The following is a 21,083-nucleotide window of genomic DNA, read 5'->3' as shown; positions in this document are numbered from 1 at the left end:
AAGACCGAGCCCCCACCCCCACCCCAAACACAAATGTTCGATTTTTGTTGGGGAGTGGGCTCTTGTGCTTAAATGACAGTACCACAGATAATGTACTATCCGTGTGCTATTCATACATAAAATATGTATATGCTGCTCAAACATAAAATATTGCCTTTGGGTTTAAGGCACAGCACAAGTCAGTTTGTTTAAATGCATAGCTCAAACGACAACTCAGAAAAAAGGTAGGTTTTAAATTTTCAGAGAAGAGGAATATCAGATGGCTTTGTAAACAACAATTTCATACCAAGATAAGAGTAAAAGAATATTTTGATGTCATAGTGAGAGATCTAATAGATCTTGGAAGACAAAGAAGTTAATCAGCTGTAAAATTATTACAGAACAGCATTTGCTATTACTATAATTTGATTAATGTAATTTTACTAATCCTTGTGATTTGCACAGAATTTCTTAATAAAGAAAGGCAAAAAGAAGATTTAAATAAGAACAACTAGTGTCAGCCGATTTGCTCTCAAATGCACATACAATCCAAAACTGATGAAATGTGCTCCTGAGGGTTTACCTGTTAACTCTCCGAGGGCACTTGTCTGGTTTAATATCCACCTCGTAGAGGTAGACATCAATCTTTGGAATTTCAACTTGGAAGCAGTTGGCCAGTAGTTTGATGGCCTTCCCCATGGTGCCATAACCAGGCCGCCTGGGCACCAGGAACAAGGGCTGTGCCCCAATGGGTCCTGAAAAGAGAAAGAAAAACTGTTTTTCAAAATGGTTGCTCATGATGCTGCCCCATATTTATAGACACACAAGACCGAAATAATATCATGTACTTCTTGTCTTACATAAACAATACAGGTGGCACAGCTTGGGCATCTAACCTCATCAAGCACACAAAGTGAGAATGTACAGCATTCACTCAAAATAATTCTCATGCAATGTTTAGCGACCATGAGTAGAAAAGACTAACTTTCAAGTCTCTGATTCACACAACATTTTTGAGCCACCAGCTAGTAACCAACCTGTAATTTTCTAGCTAAGCCATGTCGAGAGGCACAAATTGTTCCCTTGGTCAAGATGGCATGAAGGGGCCAGAAGAACGAGTTACTTACCTTCGGTAACGATTTTTCTGGTGGATACATTAGCTAGCTGTGGATTCCTCACCTAATGAATACTCCCATGGCGCCAGCATTCGACGGAAATCTTCTTACTAGTCTCTGCACGTCGACGAGGACGTCACTCTAGCCCATGCGACGCCGTCTGACGTCATACAGGCAATAAGAGGTCCTCGCCGACGTGCCGATGACAGTACCAACATTTTTTACGTGCATGAGAATAATAATAACCCAATGTAATGAAAGAGCAAAGCAACATCTCTTAATATTGTAAATCACACAACATTGCAATAAAATAGCTGTAGATTTAATATAACCTTTTTTTTTTTTTTTTTTTTTTTTAAACAAATAAATATATTTATACATACGAATCATGTATATACACAATATATATAGATTTATATATAAATATACACATATATACAAATATCATATATGCAAAATGTATTGCAACTTTGAAGACCAAAAGGAGCACACTCAAGGATTGCTTGGAGAGACCAAAAAGGCAACGGGGAGGCGGGTGGGACCGTGAGGAATCCAGAGGTAGCTAATGTATCCACCAGAAAAATCGTTACCGAAGGTAAGTAACTCGTTCTTCTGATGGATACAACTACCTGTGGATTCCTCACCTAATGAATAGAGTCCCAAAGCAGTACCACGCCCGGCGGTGGGTGCCTAAATGGTCAAACCAAGAAATCCTGCAGCACTGACCGTGCAAAATGACCGTCCCTTCTGACCTCAGAGTCCAAACAGTAATGTTTCACAAAAGTGTGAAGGGACGACCAAGTTGCGGCCTTGCAGATGTCGACCACAGGAACACCCCTGGCCAAGGCCGAAGAGGCCGACTTAGCTCTGGTGGAGTGAGCTCTAATGCCCTCAGGCGGATCCTTCTTTGCCAAAGAGTAACAGATTTTAATGCAAAGAACAACCCACCTGGAGAGTGTTCTCTTGTGGACTGCCTTTCCTCTCCTCTTGCCCACGTATCCGACAAACAGCTGATCCTCCAGCCTGATATCCTTCATTCTGTCGATATAGAAGCTCAACGCCCTTTTTGGGTCCAGGCGATGTAGTCTTTCTTACTCCTTTGAAGGATGAGGCGGAGGATAAAACGTGGACAAAGTGATTGTCTGAGCCAAATGGAAGGGTGAAACAACCTTCGGAAGGAAAGCAGCCTTGGTCCTCAACACCACCTTATCCCCATAAAACGTTATATAAGGGGGTTTAACCGATAAGGCCTGCAACTCACTCACTCTCCTTGCAGATGTTATAGCTACCAGGAATACTGTTTTAATAACCAAATACCTTAAGGGGCAAGAATGCATAGGCTCAAAAGGGGACCCCATAAGGAAAGTCAGGACCAAGGACAAATCCCATTGAGGCATAATGAATGGTTTTGGAGGATATTGATTCAGAAGACCTTTCAAGAATCTGAGAACAATAGGGGATTTAAATAACGATGGTTGGTCTGGAAGACAAATGAAGGCTGACAAGGCCGACAAATAACCCTTAATGGTAGCCACTGCACAACCTTTCTGCGCTAGAGACAGTGCAAAAGACAAAACATGTGACAGATGAGCATGTAAGGGATCAATCTGTCTCTCTCCACACCACATAACAAATTTAGACCACCTATTAGCGTAGATAGATTTGGTGGAGTGTCGCCTGGCCGCTAAGATAACATCCACTACATCAGGCGGGAGAGAGAAGGAACTCAGGTTGCCCCGTTCAATCTCCAAGCATGTAGGTGCAGACTCTGGAGGTTGGGGTGTAAAACCTGCCCCTGCGACTGCGAGAGGAGGTCTGCCCTGAGAGGGAGACGGAGCGGAGGGCACAGTGAGAGTTGGAGAAGGTCGGAGTACCATACCCTCCTTGGCCAATCCGGAGCTATTAAGATGACTCGGGCCCGGTCTTGGCAAATTTTCCTCAACACTCGAGGAATCAAGGGTATGGGGGGAAACGCGTAAAGCAACTGGTCGCACCAGGTTATCTGAAACGCGTCCCCCAACGCTCCCTGCATCGGATACTGGAGGCTGCAGAATAACGGGCAATGCGCGTTCTCTAGAGTGGCAAACAGATCTATCCGAGGAAACCCCCATATCTGGAAGATTAGACAGACCTGATCTGGATGGAGACGCCACTCGTGGTCTGCCGAGAATTGGCGACTGAGACTGTCCGCACGTACATTCAAGACCCCGGCCAGATGATTTGCCACCAAGCAAATCTGATGGTCCTTTGCCCAGGACCATAGCCGAAGAGCTTCTCTGCAGAGAAGGTACGACCCTACTCCTCCCTGTTTGTTTATGTACCACATCGTGGTAGTATTGTCCGTCAGGACCTGTACCGACTGACCACGAAGGGATGGGAGGAAGGCCTTGAGAGCCAGACGTACAGCCCGTAACTCCAACAGATTGATATGAAACACCTGTTCCTCTGGAGACCAAAGCCCTTTGATCTCCAGATCCCCCAGATGAGCTCCCCATCCTAGGGTGGAAGCATCCGTTATGACCGTGGCCACTGGTGGCGACTGCGCGAACGGCTTTCCCTGTGAAAGATTGTTGCCCGCAATCCACCACTTCAATTCCACAGCAGCATCTCTGGAGATCTTGACAGTACCTTCTAAATCTCCCTTGTGTTGAGACCACTGCCTTCGGAGGCACCACTGAAGAGCCCTCATGTGCCAGCGAGGATGCGTGACCAACAGAATGCAGGAGGCGAACAGACCGAGCAGACGAAGGACCTTGAGGACTGGAACTACCGCTCCATTTCGAAACATTGGAACCAATTCCTGAATATCTTGAATCCGCTGAGGCGGAGGAAAGGCTCGACCCAATGTTGTATCTAGTACTGCCCCTATGAACAGGAGGCGCTGAGAGGGCTCCAGGTGAGATTTGGGCACGTTCACCGAAAAGCCCAGGTCGAACAACAACTGGGTTGTTGACTGCAGATGATGCGACACAAGCTCTGGGGACTTGGCTTTGATCAACCAGTCGTCCAAGTAAGGGAATACTGCTATCCCCTTCCTTCTGAGCTCCGCCGCAACCACTGACATCACCTTTGTGAAGACTCGAGGTGCTGAAGTAAGACCAAACGGGAGGACCGCAAACTGATAGTGCTGCGACCCTACCACAAACCGGAGATACTTCCTGTGCGACTTGAGTATCGGGATATGAAAGTAAGCATCCTGCAAGTCGACAGACACCATCCAATCTTCCTTGTTCAACGCCAAAAGCACCTGTGCTAGGGTCAGCATCTTGAACTTTTCCTGTTTGAGGAACCAATTCAAGATCCTCAGATCCAGGATTGGTCTCAACTGACCATCCTTTTTGGGAATCAGGAAGTATCTTGAGTAACAACCTCGACCCTTTTCCTGCTCTGGGACCAACTCTACTGCGCCCTTTGAAAGGAGGACTTGAACCTCCTGTTCTAGCAACAGGAGGTGTTCTTCTGAACAATAAGATGGGCGGGCGGGATGAGGGGCGGGAACTCCCGAAAGGGAAGGGCGTAGCCTTTCCCCACAATGCCGAGAACCCAAGTGTCCGTTGTGATAGACTTCCACTTGTGGAGAAAATACTGTAATCTTCCCCCTACAGGAGAGGAGTGAGTGGGAAACGGTGGAAGCCTAAGGCTGCTTCCCCTGCTGCACCCCTCCAGAGGACGAGGAAGAGGCAGAGTGCTGTTGAGAGGCTCCTCTGGTACGGGCCCCACCCCTCCCCCTCCCTCTAAATGACCTATAGGGGAGGGAAGAGGCGGGTTGCTGGAACCTCCCCCGAAAGGAAGAGGAAGAAGAGCCACGCCCAAATCCCCGAAACCTCCAGAAAAATCTAGAAGAGGCAGAGGAAGAAGGAGCTTGCAGTCCTAACGATTTGGCTGTGGCTCTGCTCTCCTTAAATCGTTCCAAGGCCGAATCTGCCTTGGCTCCAAACAGTCTGTCCCCATCAAACGGGAGGTCCAGCAGGGTCGACTGCACATCCGCAGAAAACCCTGAGTTTCGGAGCCAGGCCTGTCTTCTTGCCACCACAGCCGTGCCCATCGCCCTGGCCACCGAGTCGGTCGTGTCCAGCCCAGACTGGATAATCTGGGTCGCGGCAGCCTGGGCGTCCGAGACCACATCCAAGAGACCCTGGGGGAGCTCCGTAAATGAAGACGAAATATCATCCATCAGAGCATGGATGTACCTCCCCAGAATGCACGTTGCGTTGGTGGCCTTCAACGCCAAACTGCATGACGAACATATTTTCTTGGACTGCGCATCCAGTTTCTTGGAGTCTCTGTCTCCAGGCACCGTCGGGAAGAAACCAGGCGCTGACTTTGAGGAACAGGAGGCTTGCACCACCAAGCTCTCCGGCGTAGGGTGTCTAGAGAGAAAGCCAGGGTCAGATGGTGCAGCTCGATACCTCCTGGCCACAGCCCTATGAACGGCCGAGGAAGACACCGGCTTCTTCCACACCTCCAACACCGGATCCAGCAAAGCCTCATTAAATGGCAAGAGAGGCTCAGCTGCAGCAGAGGCCGGATGCAATACCTCTGTCAGCAAATTCTGCTTCGCCTCTGCCACCGGCAAAGGCAGGTCCAAAAAGCTTGCTGCCTTCCTCACCACAGCATGAAAGGAAGCAGCCTCCTCCGTATATTCCCCTGGAGATGAAAGGTCCCACTCAGGGGAAGTGTCCAGCCCACTGGCTGTATCCAGACCATGTAGTCTGTCTCCAGAGTCCTCAATCTCTCCCTCTTCTAAGACTCGCTGGTAATCCTGTTCTTCTAAAAGACGGAGAGCACGCCTCCTCGAATGAAGTCTCTCCTCGATACGCGGAGTCGACATGGCCTCCGCCGACGTCGAAGAACGGCGCCGATCTCCAGAAGCATCTGACGCCGCGTCCGGCGCCACAGGCAGCTTCGGCGCCGAGGTAGGAGCCGGAGGACGAGGTCTTGGAGCCGATGGACCAACCGGAGTCACAGGGCAAAATCCTGACTTCGGCGGAAGGGCAACCTCCGGGGCCGAAACATCCGAAGCCACCGGAGCGGCCACCGACGCCGGCACCGGCGCCGAGCCCACATTCCCAAAAGGGAGAAAGGGCATAAAGGGTGCCGGCCGAAGAGGCGCAGGATCACCCAACGAAAAGGCCAAGGGCCCCGAAGGACCAGCCGGAGCAGCTCCTGGAGCCATCTGCTGAAAGATGGTATACATCGCATTAAGAAACGCGGTACATCGGCTCCAGGAGTGGGAAAAGCCGGATACTGGGGTGCCTGGATCGAGGGCGACCCCGACGCCGGCCTCGACGTCTGCGACGCCGGAGAAAACACAAGAGGCTGCACCACCTCAATCACCGACGCCTGACCAGGCGAAGTCGGTGACGCCGGAGAGGGCAACGGCGTCGATGGATGCGGCGTGACCGTGGGGCTGACCTCCCAAGTCCTCCGACGCCGAGCCGAAGGTGACCTCGAACGAGACTCCTTGCTGGAATGACGTTGTGAGTCTCTACGGCGCCGGGAGTCTCGATGACGCCGGTGAGACCTTGGCGAAGAAGACTTCTTATGATGTTTCTCCTTCTTCTTTGACTTTGCCATGAATAACTTGGCCTCACGCTCTTTGAGGGCCTTCGGATTCATGTGTTGACATGAATCGCAAGTCGAGACGTCGTGGTCGGAGCTCAAACACCATAGACAGTCGGAGTGAGGATCTGTAACTGACATCTTGCCCCCACACTCTCGACAGGGCTTGAAACCCGACTTCCTCTGAGACATTATTACCGCAGAGAAGACTACGCAGCAGACAATACACTGTAACCACGAAGGTAACAGTAGCTCCCTCGAAGATAACCGTTTCGAATGCACGGAAAAAAGGGAACTGTCATCGGCACGTCGGCGAGGACCTCTTATTGCCTGTATGACGTCAGACGGCGTCGCGTGGGCTAGAGTGACGTCCTCGTCGACGTGCAGAGACTAGTAAGAAGATTTCCGTCGAATGCTGGCGCCATGGGAGTATTCATTAGGTGAGGAATCCACAGGTAGTTGTATCCATCAGAAGATCAGTCTTTAACCCCTTCTCGAGAGGCACAAATTGTTCCCTTGGTCAAGATGGCAGGAAGGGGCCAGAAGATCAGTCTTTAACCACTTCCCTGCCAAGGATGTAGTGGTTAAATCCGGTGGCGAGGCGCTCAGGCGCCAAGGCAATAACCACTACGTCCTGGTATAGGCCCTAGGGGGCACTCCCGAGGACACCCCCCAGGGCAGGGCTGGAAAGGTAATCTGCCCCCACTACTGTGGGTACTACGTGTGTGTATGTGTGTGTTTTGTTTAGGGGGGCAGCCCCTTGGGCAAGGGTCGCTCCCCATGGGGGCACATTACTGTTGGTCATCATCGGGGGCAGATCGGCCTATTTTTGGAAGGCCCATCTGCTCCCAAGGGGGACAGAAAGCCCAACAGAGACCAGGGAAGATTTTTTTCTCCAAAATAAGAGGGTAAGGGTATGGCCATACCCCCACCCCAAATAAATTGGGCCAAAGTTGTTCTGCCCACCAGTGGGCATATTGGGCAATTACCCCCGATCCACACCCCGGAGGCAGAAAGTCTACTAGATGCCAGGGAATAATATATTTTTTTTTTTTTTTTTTTTAAATAGTGGGGTGTTGGCTAGCAACCGGTATGGGCCTGGTTATGCCCCCACCCTAACTGAAGGGGGTAACAGTCTTTCAGCTCTCCCCTCGCACACTAAAGCATCTTATCCCACAGCAAACAAGAGGACATTTGGTTATTTTAGGTTTTAGTTTTAGGTTTGGGCCATGAGAGCTTGACTAACTCTCAAAATCGTCCCATGGTGAGGGCTGCACTTTTTGGACGCAGCCATGTAGAAAAATCCACAAGACCTAGACACAGCCGAAAACTAAACATCTGGTTGATTCCAGGGTGGTGTACTTCACATGCACCCCACACCATTTTCTTACCCACAATGCCCTGCAAACCTCCAACTTTTTGGGAAATCACACATTTTCCCCACATTTTTGTGATGGAACCTTCCAGAATCTGCAGGAATCCACAAAATTCCTACCACCCAGCATTGTCTCTACTGTACCGATAAAGATTCTGCTGTACTTGTCAGCCTAAAAATGTATTTTTTTTTTTTTCAAACTGCCCTTATGGACCCGCTGTGGTTCCCCTTCCATTTCAACATGCTTTTGTCTCTTCCCTGTCACAGGCACCTGGCCCACCTACACAAGAGAGGTATCATTTTTACCGGGAGACTGAGGGGAACATTGGGTAGTAGGAAATTTGTCCCGGTCCACAGAAATGTGGGAAAAATGTAATCTTTTAGCCAAATTTGAGGTTTGCTGAGGATTCTGGGTAAGAAAACATTGGGGGATCCTTGCAAGTTACACCTCCGTGGACTCCCTCGGGTGTCTAGTTTTCAGAAATGTCTGGGTTTGGTAGGTTTCCATAGATGGCTGCTGAGCCCAAGACCAAAAACGCAGTTGCCCCCTCCCACAAAAAAAGGTAGTTTTGTATTTTATAATTTTGAGGTGTCCAGATAGTGTTTTGGGGCATTTCCTTTCGCGGGCACTAAGCCTACCCACAAAAGTGAGGTACCATTTTTATTGGGAGACTTGGGGGAATGCTAAGTGGAAGGAAATGTGTGGGTCCTCTCAGATTCCAGAACTTTCGGTCACCAAAATGTGAGGAAAATATGTTTTTTTTGGCCAAATTTTGAGGTTTGCAAAGGATTCTGGGAAACAGAACCTGGCGAGAGCCCCACAAGTCACCCCATCTTGGATTCCCCTAGGTGCTGGCTGAGCTAGAGGCCAAAATCCACAGCTAGGCACTTTGCAAAAAAACAGGTTTGTTTTCTTTGGGAAAATGTGATGTGCTCACGTTGTGTTTTGGGGCATTTCCTGTCGCGGGCGCTAGGGCTACCCACACAAGGGAGGTACCATTTTTATCAGGAGACTTGGGGGAACGCTGGGTGGAAGGAAATTTGTGTCTTCTCTCAGATTCCAGAACTTTCTGTCACCGAAATGTGAGGAAAATATGTTTTTTTTGGCCAAATTTTGAGGTTTGCAAAGGATTCTGGGAAACAGAACCTGGTGAGACCCCACAAGTCACCCCATCCTGGATTCCCCTAGGTGTCTAGTTTTCAGAAATGCGCAGGTTTGGTAGGTTTCCCTAGGTGCCGGCTGAGCTAGAGAACAAAATCTTCAGCTAGGCACTTTGCAAAAAACCCATCAGATTTCAATGTAAAAATGTTATGTGTCCATGTTGCGTTTCCGGTCGTGAGCATTAGGCCTACCCACGCAAGTGAGGTACCATTTTTATTGTGAGACTTAGGGGAACACAGAATAGCAAAACAAGTGTTATTGCCCCTTGTCTTTCTCTACATTTTTTCCTTCAAAATGTAGGACAGTGTGTAAAAAAGACATCTATTTGAGAAATGCCCTGTAATTTACATGCTAGTATGGGCACCCCGGAATTCAGAGATGTGCAAATAACCACTGCTTCTCAACACCTTATCTTGTGCCCATTTTGGAAATAGAAAGGTTTTCTTGATACATATTTTTCACTCTTTATATTTCAGCAAATGAGTTTCTGCATACCTGGTATAGAATGAAAACCCATTGCAAGGTGCAGCTCATTTATTGGTTCTGGGTACCTAGGGTTCTTGATGAACCTACAAACCCTATATATACCCGCAAACAGAAAAGTCCAGCAGAAGTAACGGTATATTGCTTTCAAAAATCTGACATCGCAGTAAAATGTTACAGTGTAAAACGTGGAGAAAAACTGCTGTTTTTTTCACTTCAATTTCAATATTTATTTTTTTATTTCAGCTGTTATTTTCTGTAGGATCTACACAAATCACCCCTTGCTGAATTCAGTATTTTGTCTACTTTTCAGAAATATTTAGCTTTCTGGGATCCACCACTGGTTTCACACCCATTTCTGTCACTAACTGGAAGCAGGCTGAAAGCACAACATTTTTTTTAAATGGGTATGTCCCAGTAAAATGCCAAAATTATGTTGAAAAATTGGGTTTTCTGATTCAAGTCTGCCTGTTCCTGAAAGCTGGGAAGATGAGGATTTTTTGCACCGCAAACCCTTTGTTGATGCCATTGCATTAGCTGTATTTTGGCTAATATCTTGGTCTCCTTCATGGGAACCCACAAAGTCTGGGTACCTCTAGAATCCCCAGGATGTTGGAAAAAAAGGACGCAAATTTGGCATAGGTTGCTTATGTGGACAAAAAGTTATGAGGGCCTAAGTGTGAACTGCCCAAAACAGCCAAAAAAAGGCTTGGCACCTGAAGGGGTGGGGGGAGGCCTGGCAGCGAAGTGGTTAACACCTTGAAAAAAAAGCAAACCTCTCTTCCTTTTTCACCTTCAACACTCTGAGTGTCCTCCTGAGGTACACACCTAAAGATAATTTAGATAGTAGCATCCTAAAACATACTATGAACAGAGCATAAGAAAACATTGAAATATTTTCTAAAAAGTATGCAACTTTGAGGTATTTTAATTCCTAAAACTAACACAAGGATATCTAAGATGGTTCCTCATCTCACATCATTAGCCAAAAGTCAAACTTTGTTAAAGTGTCTTTAGTAAATCAAGAGTGCAAACTTACGCAATCTTTAAACCCCATAATAGCTACATTGTATCAAATGTAGTGAATTGTGTACAAACATCTTTTAACTTATACAGTTTATGAATGATTAAGAATAATTGTTCAATTAAAATGCAACGTTTTAAGGAGGTTTCTTCAAAAACAAAATACAAAGGTTATTTTCTGCAATGTAGCTTTCCATAAAACAATACCATACAAGCTGTTGAGTCTAGCAATTTAAAGCGGCCCAAAAGGTGATATCTAGAACACTAAATTATTAAATTTAAAAATGAAAGTCACTATAAAAATGTAGGGTCTGATTTTGAGTTTGGTGGAGAGGGTACTCTGTCACAATGGTAACAGAGCACCCTCTTTGACAAAATTCTTATTATGCCCACCTGATTCAGAGGTGGGCAGTCTGCCAGGTCTGCACTGAGTAACATTTACTTCATCTGCATAACCTTCCTCCGACAAACATTGAAGATAAGCCATCTGAACGTCTGCTCTTATTTACAATGATTTTTTGATTTTTTCTTTTTTTAAACTGTCTGCCACTGCTAGGTGTATCCTGGCAGTGACGGACAGGAAAAAAAAAAACTAAAAAACTAAATGACATCCACAACAAGGGAGAAAATGGTGTGGTGTTTAATAGTTTTGGAAGTTTTTTTTTTTTTAAATAAAAAAAACTTGGAAAAGTTTGACAGCTGACTGTCATGTTTGATGGAGCCGTTCATCAAATGTATCCTACACTGACAGGAACAGCCATGGTGGCTTTGCCAATGTATAGAGCTGACATCTACACTGAAGAAACATGTTGCACAAGTTTCTGCAGCCTTGTGTAAATAGTGTGATAAATGTTTTTCTCAAAAAGACAAATATCAAAGAAAATACTCCATTCTCCTCCACCCTCATTGGCTAATTTGGATGCTCATATCTCCTTTATCTTTTATGCAACCTACAAGATCATATATTGCTTCCATCTAGGTTACTTAAGAGGTACATTTTAAATCAGAGTAGTTGAAACACCAGAACCAACTACTATTTTCAATGTACAGTCCTCAAATGCAGAACAGTCAAAGACTTCATGTCTAAAACTCACTCTGAACAGCAACAGCTCTGAGTACAACATCAACCTGCTTGGCTATGTTTAACGCAGCTTGAGATCTAGGGTTGATGACTGTGAAAACCTGGATGCTAATCAACTTCTGATGCTGGGCAAACTAACTGTCAGTTTTTTCAAATAAGAAAACAAATATGTGCATTATGCTATTACAGGTAATGTACAATCGTTAGTTGACCCCACTTAGTATCAGTCACCTTCCCCACCTCTCGGCCCCAAATGTACTGCCATTTTACTAAATTGGAATTTAAGTTTCCAGGCGCCCTAATATCCTAAGTTGTCTTGGCACTCAAAGTCTAATCGGCATAATGACTGACCAGAAACCTAAAGCTGCTGAGAAAACAGCCAGGTTCACAGCTTTGTAAAAATGTAAACGATTTGCTTGGCTTCTAAGGTGAATTGGCAGTTTGTTTCACAACTGACAGGTGGTATACACAAAGCTACGAAATCCCAGGAAATGCTCTTTATCCTAGGGACGGCAACCAGAAAAGCAGTAGAGGATCTCAGTTTTCAAGTTGGAGTGTACCAAATGATTTTATTTGCACATGGGGTAAATTTAGTGAGAAAGAAAGTTTTATGAGCCAAACAAAGCCTTAAGAGCCACCCTCTTTTTCACAGGAAGCCAGTGAAGTTACTTCAAAGCTTTAGTCACCGACACAAATTTGAGAAGGTTCTTTAGGAAACGAGCAGCTGCATTCTGCAACATCTAAATTTTACAGAGTACTGATTGCCGGATACCCATGTAGAGAGCATTACAATAGACAATACGAAAAAGAACCAAAGCGATGACTACTGATATCTGCATCTAATAAGGGATGAATGGTAATACGGTTCTAAGGCATCTGAGCAATAAGAAACAGATTGATGTCAACTTACTAGTATGTTTCCTAAAAGATAAATCAGTAGCAAAAGTTTCTCCCAGACTCTTCACTTTGGTAACTGGGGTTGGAGGTGAACCCAAAGCCTGAGGCCACCAAGAGAGATCCCAGTAAGTTATTCTTTCCAAAAACTAATACTTCAGTTTTACCTGAATTCACTTTCAGACCATTACAGGACATCCAATATGCGATATCCTTCATGTAGCTGTTAAATCTAAGTGCAACTTCCTCAACATTTTTGATACAGACACCACAATTTGTGTATTGTCGGCATAGGCCACAGTAGCAAAAACATGGGAGTGGACCAACTCAGTGGTGCCACATACATATTAAAGAGTGTGGGAATAAGTGATGGTCCTTGGGGATCCCTACATGGGAGAGCAAAGGATTTAGAATAAGACTCCCCACAGACCACCATCTGTTCTCTATCTTTTATGAAAGAAATGAGATCGTGAGCCAAACCAGTAACCCCAATTTCGGTCAATCTTTGTAACAGCACGGTATGACTAACCATACAAAAAGCGTCTGAAAGATCCAAAAAGGATCAAGCTGTTCTACTATAAATGTTTCATTCATAAATAGGCAAAAATCATTACATGAACATAAGTAACTACCCACATAGCCCTAAGCTCTTTGTGCTCTACAATACAAAAGGGACTAAAATTGATTATCTGCTGTCTGGATTTGGCAAGCATGCAATTTCCTTTTTATTTATTCTTTGCGAACACATGCAATAACAATCTGTACAATATAATAAAACTGAAAACATGTCAAAAATAAAGGCGTCAGAAACCCAGGTAGCTACACAGCACTATCAATATCATACACTCATTTTGAGGAAGGTGTGTGCATGTGATTAGGAAAAATACTGTCATACACAGTGCAGAAATAACAGATGATGGACGGAATGCAGAAACCGGTCCCCCGAGTGTTGGTTTCCGTTCCAGGGAGGATCTGACCTGGCAGTTCCGGCTGTACTATTCCCATGTGGAGTAGGATCCAGACCGATTTGCATATGGCTGGGTCCAAACTGGGGTGGCGTGTTGAGCAAAATAATTATGGATTAAACCTAGATCTGTGACTGTAGGTGAATGTTTGATTTATTCTTCATTCCGTCCATCATCTGTTTACTTTGGTTTTGTCCGATACAGTGCACCAGACAATGAATCAAGTGGGTCGATCGCATGTCCATGCTGTTGTGGGCAGAAGCAAAATGTGAATGACAGCTCAATAAATAAATTAAGGAAGAGGGGCACCAAAAATATCTGTAAATATAGGTGCGCATTTTTAATATGATTTTTTTGGAAAACGTTACGCTGGCGAAACAGCCAAAGCTATCTCCAGGCCAAACCTACAAAGTGCAAACAGTCAAATAATTCATATATTTGACAATTAATAATGCAAAACTGCAGGCATCTCTCTGGCTCGTTAAATAACGTGCACAGTTGAACACAATGAAAATACAAGTCTTTGAATACTAAACAAAAGTTATTTTGAAAAAGTTGGTGCATAACCAGAGAACTAAGTTTGCAGCCTGCCGACTTGGGTGTCAACAACCAAGTTCACACAAACTAATGTAATCTGTAAAAAACACCAACACTATTTGTTTCCTTTAAATACATTAAACACGCTAAGAAACCGAGGAAAGTCACAAGCAAATGTAACCCATTTAGTAAAACCCCTGGACAAAACCATGAAGAACCATATGAAACAAGCCTTCATGTCCCTAAACAGCCGTGAACTATAACGTTTACATTAAATGGACAGTTTAAGAACGCTGCCACTTTACTGTAACAAATAAATGTTATTCGGATTCTGCAATGGAAGCCACATACGAACTACCGAATATCTCTGGCTCGGTTTCCGCTAGACTCCGAATGTAACTATGGAAAAGGTTTCTCCCTGAAGTGGGCGTCAGTTTCAGCCAGCACTCGGATGAGTAGACTGGATAACCCAGATGGAAAAACGCCACGCCTGAAAAGAAGGATCTATTTGGAGTAAAGTATGTCTAAATAGGAAGAACGTATAAAATACATACATTAAACACATGAAAATATATATTTTTTTTAAATATAAACTAAAACTGTTTACCACACAAATATGGGGATAGCTAAAACGAGGCTAATAAAAAGTTATTTTATTTTCCCACCTCATCGAAGAACCTTACTGGAACAGCAACAGGCATTTTTTTTATTGTACTATTATTACCAACCCATTCAGACCAATTTTTGCTCGCACGTAAAAGATAATCAAAACATCTTTTTTGCTACTCATTCAAAGACCGAAATATTGCTTTCAAATAAACCACAGCAGCAAAATATTTTCCAGTCCCTGGATATCAAAATACAGAATCCAGCCTTAATGTTCGCACGCTCACAGCAAACTGGACAGCTGCAACAGAATTCTCTTAGTACCCTCTTAGCAGTCCAGCAATATGATTAGACACTTCTAATTGTACCTTTAAACAACACTTCAAAAAACAATTATAGTGCCTTCTAAATATATATATTTTGAATTTTATTACACTGAAATCTACAAAACAAAATAATTTTTATACTTGGAAAAAACTGCAAACAAAAAAGGGCAATTCTTCTTCACCCCAATTTAAATTAGAATTTGTCACAGCTGTCCTGCTAAGACATTTTGCCTTACTGTTGTTTGTGGGCAATAGGACAAGAGTGCCAAATTGTTAAACAGTGGTTCTGGGATGGAAGGTGACGCATACTTGTTAACAGCCGAATAGAGAGTAGGATTTTCGCGAATTAGGACCACTAGCTAACAAATGATTGCATGAGAAATCGCATTGTAGGTTATAAGTCCTCCACTGGAGGAGAGGAATTTGTGACCTTTGCCTAGGATGGCATCACAAAAATAAATGTAATTACATAGTTTATCTTTGTACACAGTGATCATTTTGATTCTTGTAAACACATCTTCTATTCATCCAGGGGACCGCCTTTCAAGGACTACTTTCAAACGTGCCACACATTCTGTTTTGTTCCCAAGAGCATGAGGGAAGAGAATCTCCATTCTAACTGCATTTGTGGGTACTGCAACTGGGCATACAGCAGAGAGCACAAGTCATGGCGGTGCAGAGACAAGTTGTGGCAGGCTGCATAGTAAAGAAGATGAGAGCATGAAATTAAGACTTTTGAAAAATATAGAGGGCACAAGCCAATTGGAGGAAGTCTATAAAGACCTGGAAAGTATGGGTCAATGGGGATGAGAAGTTTGTTTCCAAAGTAGGGAACCCTTGGACTTACATTGCACCTGAGGAAGAGTGGGTTAATTCATTTCTTTTAGCTTAATTACACAGGGAACCTAACCTCTTCTTGATGGTTAGTGGTATTAAAGGCATGTTGTTCCAGACGCCATAGGTAGTGGCAATGATGGGTAACGCATGGGTACTAGGCAGGTTTGCAGGGACGTTTTTGCCCAAGATATGGTACCTTCATGTGATTCCTTTGTGGTATACATTATTTTTTGTGTGTGCAACTTTTTGTACCTTCTGTGAAAAATATTAACACTACTCAGGTGATAGGAAAGACTGTGCTGCAAGACGTCTGTGCTTTTGGAGGTAAGTGCACTTGGGCAAAGAACTGTGTTTCTAACTGTGGAGAGACTGCATTTCCTCTCCTATGCTTCTCATTCACAGGACAACACGGCATTCAATGAGCTTCAGTACACCTCCAACACACCAATGGTACAAACTAAAGAACAGCAGATACCATCATGTGCACAACACGGCTCCAAGCTATCCAGTTGGCTCAATGTAACATTATTAGCAAACTGTTTGGCATAGGCTCACAACAGTACCCATCCTACCAACATGAGCACAACATAACTACAAGTAATTTACATCTATATAGGTTATAATGACATCTATACACCTCTTATCAATTTAAATACCAACAATCCTGAAAAAGTTAACGCACTAGACTCGCATACTGATAGAAAGGAATTAAAGCTAGTAATGGACAAAGATACTTCAAAACGCAAACCCCTAAAGACAGGTGTCACACAACTGTATAATTCAGAAGAATTAGACAAGGGAAGTGTCCTTTGGCACACGCATCCATGTACAAAAATTCTATACACAGCTACATACCATGATCAACCCATCAACTAGCTACTACAATCCATCACTAAACAATAAACTAATCTAATCTATCCTTGCCAGCAGCTATCCAATAGAACTCATGTATAAAAAACACATAAGCCAACCAAATACAACATCAGCAAATCACTTTGACACCTATCAACAAGAATTCCAGACCGCAAAAGGAAGCCCAGACTCCAAAAAAACAGGAAAAAAGAAAATAAGACATCAAGAATATACAAATGGTGGAAATTAAGTACAAATGCACAGAACATAGAAGTAATTCTGCATTTTTCCTAGTACCTAAAATGATCACCTCAAAAATACATATTCCAACTGTAGAAGCTCCTCTATCACATCAGTGGTCTATCCACCATCAAGCTGATGATGCAATCACAGTCTAGACAAAATAAGTGCTATATCATTTTTTTCTGTGCTCTCTCTGTTGCATTCTCCACATATTACTTTAGTGTACCATATAGGGCAAGGGTCTACAACGTTTTCTGTAGTGAGAACTATTTTTGTTCAGTGAAAACTACAATGAGATACTGATATTATCAGTGTTGTAATAGTGAACATATCAGATACAATTAGACTAGTGACCTACCCATGCAAGATTGTTAACATTGATCACCTCAGTGCATCAGGTAGCGTTGCTAGCAGTAACAAAAAAGGCTTTATCAATTTAGAATGCCTCTAGATCGGTGATAATACATAAGAGACATAGCTGCAAAGACCTGGGACAACGGTAATAATCTGAATAATAAGGCTTCTTAACGGCGCATGATTTATCATTTATATCAGCTTTAAATATATTTTCCATGTTCAACAATTTTTCCCCAAAACATTAGCCTGTGAAAAAGAGTTAGAAAAAATACACATATTTTCACCTTAAATACATGCTTTACAATTTTGATATACATATATTAATTAAACCAAAGGTACTAGCTTTATACTACTTGGCAGCACAATGCCAATTGGCCCACCTCTTGTTCCATGCTGTGCCTGACTTCTACATGCAAAGCCTGCAATTGATTTGGCTGGCCGCCCTACACCCCCCCACCCACCGCCTTCCTCCTAGTGGACCCCACGGACATTCAGCCTCTGACCACAACTAGCTGGGCATGGAGGAAACGTATGTCTTCTGGGTGGTGACCTCCTTGATTCAACATTGTTACTGTTGGCGTCCAATCCCTGGCTACCGATTACTTGGAAAAAAAGAATAGTAAAACGTACTCTTACATGACAAGCACTGCACACCTTTGGGGATACCTTCCATGCGGGTCATGTGACTGACATATCTAGCGAGGCCCAGTTCCCCAATCCCAATCATATGGACCACTTAGTTATGCGGCGCATCCAGAGTGTGCTTTGGGCCACCATTCTGACATACCCTTTGGCTTCTGCTGAGTTACCCCCACTTTGACCTCACTGATGACAGGTGCCAATTGGTTTCAAAACTATACAACGTGCATTGCCCTCCTTGCCCTGCATGATGAGAAACTCAGCAGCTCCTGGGAATCCGATCTAGGATGCTCACTCACTGACAAAGTATGGTCAGCTTGTTGCGCCCAAACATGTCTTGTCTCACCCAGTCAGTCATCGCCACAAACTCCTACATTATAAGTTCTTGCAGAGAACATATGTCAGTCACACCTAGCTTCCTGGTGTGCCTGTACCCCTAGACATCCTCTGCCTGCCCCAAATGCCACACCTGGGGCTGACTTTGCCCCTCTAACATGGTTGTGCAACCGTTTTGAACCCTACTGGCAGGTTTCTATTCCCTACTGATCCAAATGATAGACTTGGATCTTACACCTGACCCACTGTCGAGATACGTGCAGGACATCCTTAAAGCTATCCATCGCTTTACCATCATTGCCTCATTACTCGCTAAGCGTGAAACTGCATTTCATTGGGGCAACAGACACTTCGTACGACCAAAGCCTGGCTTTTTTGACACCACTAGCGAATTCTATGCATCTTTACAGAACCCAACCTCTCGACTCTGGCAACCCCTTCATGGCTACCTTTTGACAATGGGGAGCTCAGACCAAACCTCCTAATCTGTCATGCTGTGCTATTGATGGTCTCAAGGATCCCTACTAGAACTCACCCCCCTTTCTTTTTTTTTTTTTTTTTTTTTTTTTTTTTTTTAAGGAGTTCCCTGAAAATGCTCAGTTCTGTATTTGCTGGCCCAGCTGTTCATTTGATGGATTTCCGATTATGAAATGCAGTGAATGTTCCTCCAATATGGCACAAAGTGTTCTCGCTAAACTTGTACTACATTGCTTTATGTACGCAATATTGCCCTCCCTTTATGCAGAAAACAAATGTTGTTATAGTTTCCCATTTGATAATAATTTTACCTTTAAAAGAAACATGTACAAGCTTCTAATTTGATAAGCTTGAGCGCACACAGAAAAGCTACTTACAAGTAGCTTAACAGCTACCAACAGCTCAAGAGCTACTGGTCGGAGAAGTCTGTTATAGGGCATATTTCACGACTTGAGGTAATGGTTCAACACCATTTTTGGTCAGGCTCGTCAATTACTGCAGACAGCCTGAGCGCAAGGTCCACTCCGGCTGGGCACCCTGGAAATCCGACTCTCAGCCGATTTCTCCAAAGAGAGTGCAGATAGGAGAGCTTTCCTTTCCCTCCGCCCTCGCCTCCGCCACCGGGATGTGAAATTTGGTCTGTTCGAACCGGCCAGGATGTGGATCACCAAGAACAGTGAATCACGGACCTTTTACAATCCAGAAGACCTGAGAATATTCTTAGAGAGACTTCAGGAACAGACACAACCTATGGAAGCAACAGCCCAGACCCCCCAGGACACATGGGGTCTATACCTGGGAGTCGGTCACCCAGAAACCGCATCTAACCCGGAGGGAGGAGTGATCATGGATACCCAAAACAGGGGAAGAGACCTAGAGAGACTGACAAAAAGGCATGACGACAGGGGTCAGGTACTTCAAGCAGTGGCGATGTACACCCAGTTGTCAGACAGGGACAAATCCCGATCCCCTTTGAAGCCCACAGCGGCCCCCTTCTGAGGCCGGCCGCACTCTGGCGCCCCTTAGAGTTTTCATCACCAGGAACCTTGGATCATTATGGATGGACGAGCCAAAGAGACCCCGTTGCGGAGAAGACCAACCGGAGAGATGAGTGTGAACTCATACGACATCCTAGTGTTGTGGGTCTTTTTCCCTGACCGGCCCGGTTCAGCGTTGCTGTTGTTTATAGTCTGTCTTTTCTTTTATGACTGCACTTGCCTGTAGTCACCTGTTTTTATGCAACCCTTCACACGCTCTTTACCCTGGGAGAGACCCGGAACCCATCCCCCCACTTCCACCTCCCTCCTTACAGTAACACATCCCACGACCAGACTCGTCTGGTGGCTGGAAGGTATGCACCCCCTCCCCCACCCGGCCCTTGGTATGCTTGGTACGGTTAGAACTGTTCCACTGCCGCCCCCCCTCCCCTGTCAATATGTCCTGATTGGGTTTGTTTGCAGGGAAGTATAGAAGAAGGCCTGCTGAGGGCAACATAGCATAGCAGCGTAGAACAGATACCCTCACACACCCCCCTTCCCCCTCCCGCGTGCCCGTGTCTATCTCTCACATCCCCCCCACATAGCCTGGACCCACGTGCATATGGAAGAATCAGCGTAGGGGGGGCTCGGGCACCGCACATGCGCTGCCTCCCTCGACGTGGGGCCCGCTGGCCGAGCATTGGTGCTCGATTGACCTGGGTTCTAGACCCGCTGGTTACAGTTCGAGATCGTTGGGACCCTAGTCCTGACTTTTTTCTTTTTCTTCTTGTTTTTCTTTCTTTTTAGCTATCCTTCCCTTTTCTCCTTTCTCTTTTCAGCCTTGCTTACTTGTTCCTCTCTGCGCAGACGCCTCTCTCCCCCTTCCCAACTTTTAGCACCCCAAATATCCACTACCCCTTCTTCCACTACCTCACCTTTCTCCCTTCCCGCTTCTAGAGCCGTAGCCAAGTCCCTATTTTTCTTACCCCCTTTTACCCTTTTACCCCTTCTCGTCCCCCCGTCCTGCCCTTTGTGCCCAAACCTTCAGGTACGTTCCCTTAGGGTACTAAGATGTCTGATTCGAACAAGGCACCAGCAGTGCCTCTACGGATTATATCATGGAATGTAAACGGCCTCACCCACTTCATAAAGCAGAAAAAAGTTCTGACTTACCTTAACAACAAACGGGCCGACATTGCCCTCTTACAAGAGACACACCTGGGCAGACTAGAATCTGATGAACTACGACGGGATTGG

The 21,083-nt window shown here is 45.0% G+C and overlaps 1 protein-coding gene across 1 annotated transcript in view; it reads right to left on the bottom strand.

Moving 5' to 3' along the window:
• Nucleotides 1–21,083, bottom strand: part of LOC138284720 (protein argonaute-3) — a 916,780-nt gene that overhangs the window by 800,275 nt on the left and 95,422 nt on the right. The window contains exon 2 of the mRNA XM_069223834.1: nt 563–734. Within this exon, the coding sequence (XP_069079935.1) occupies nt 563–734 (172 nt within the window). The remainder of the gene's footprint in view (nt 1–562; nt 735–21,083) is intronic.

The sequence above is a fragment of the Pleurodeles waltl genome, chromosome 3_1 (assembly GCF_031143425.1).
Source record: "Pleurodeles waltl isolate 20211129_DDA chromosome 3_1, aPleWal1.hap1.20221129, whole genome shotgun sequence".
NCBI lineage: Eukaryota > Metazoa > Chordata > Amphibia > Caudata > Salamandridae > Pleurodeles > Pleurodeles waltl.
Note: the sequence above shows the minus strand (reverse complement) of the source record. Positions and strands in the feature narration are given on the sequence as shown.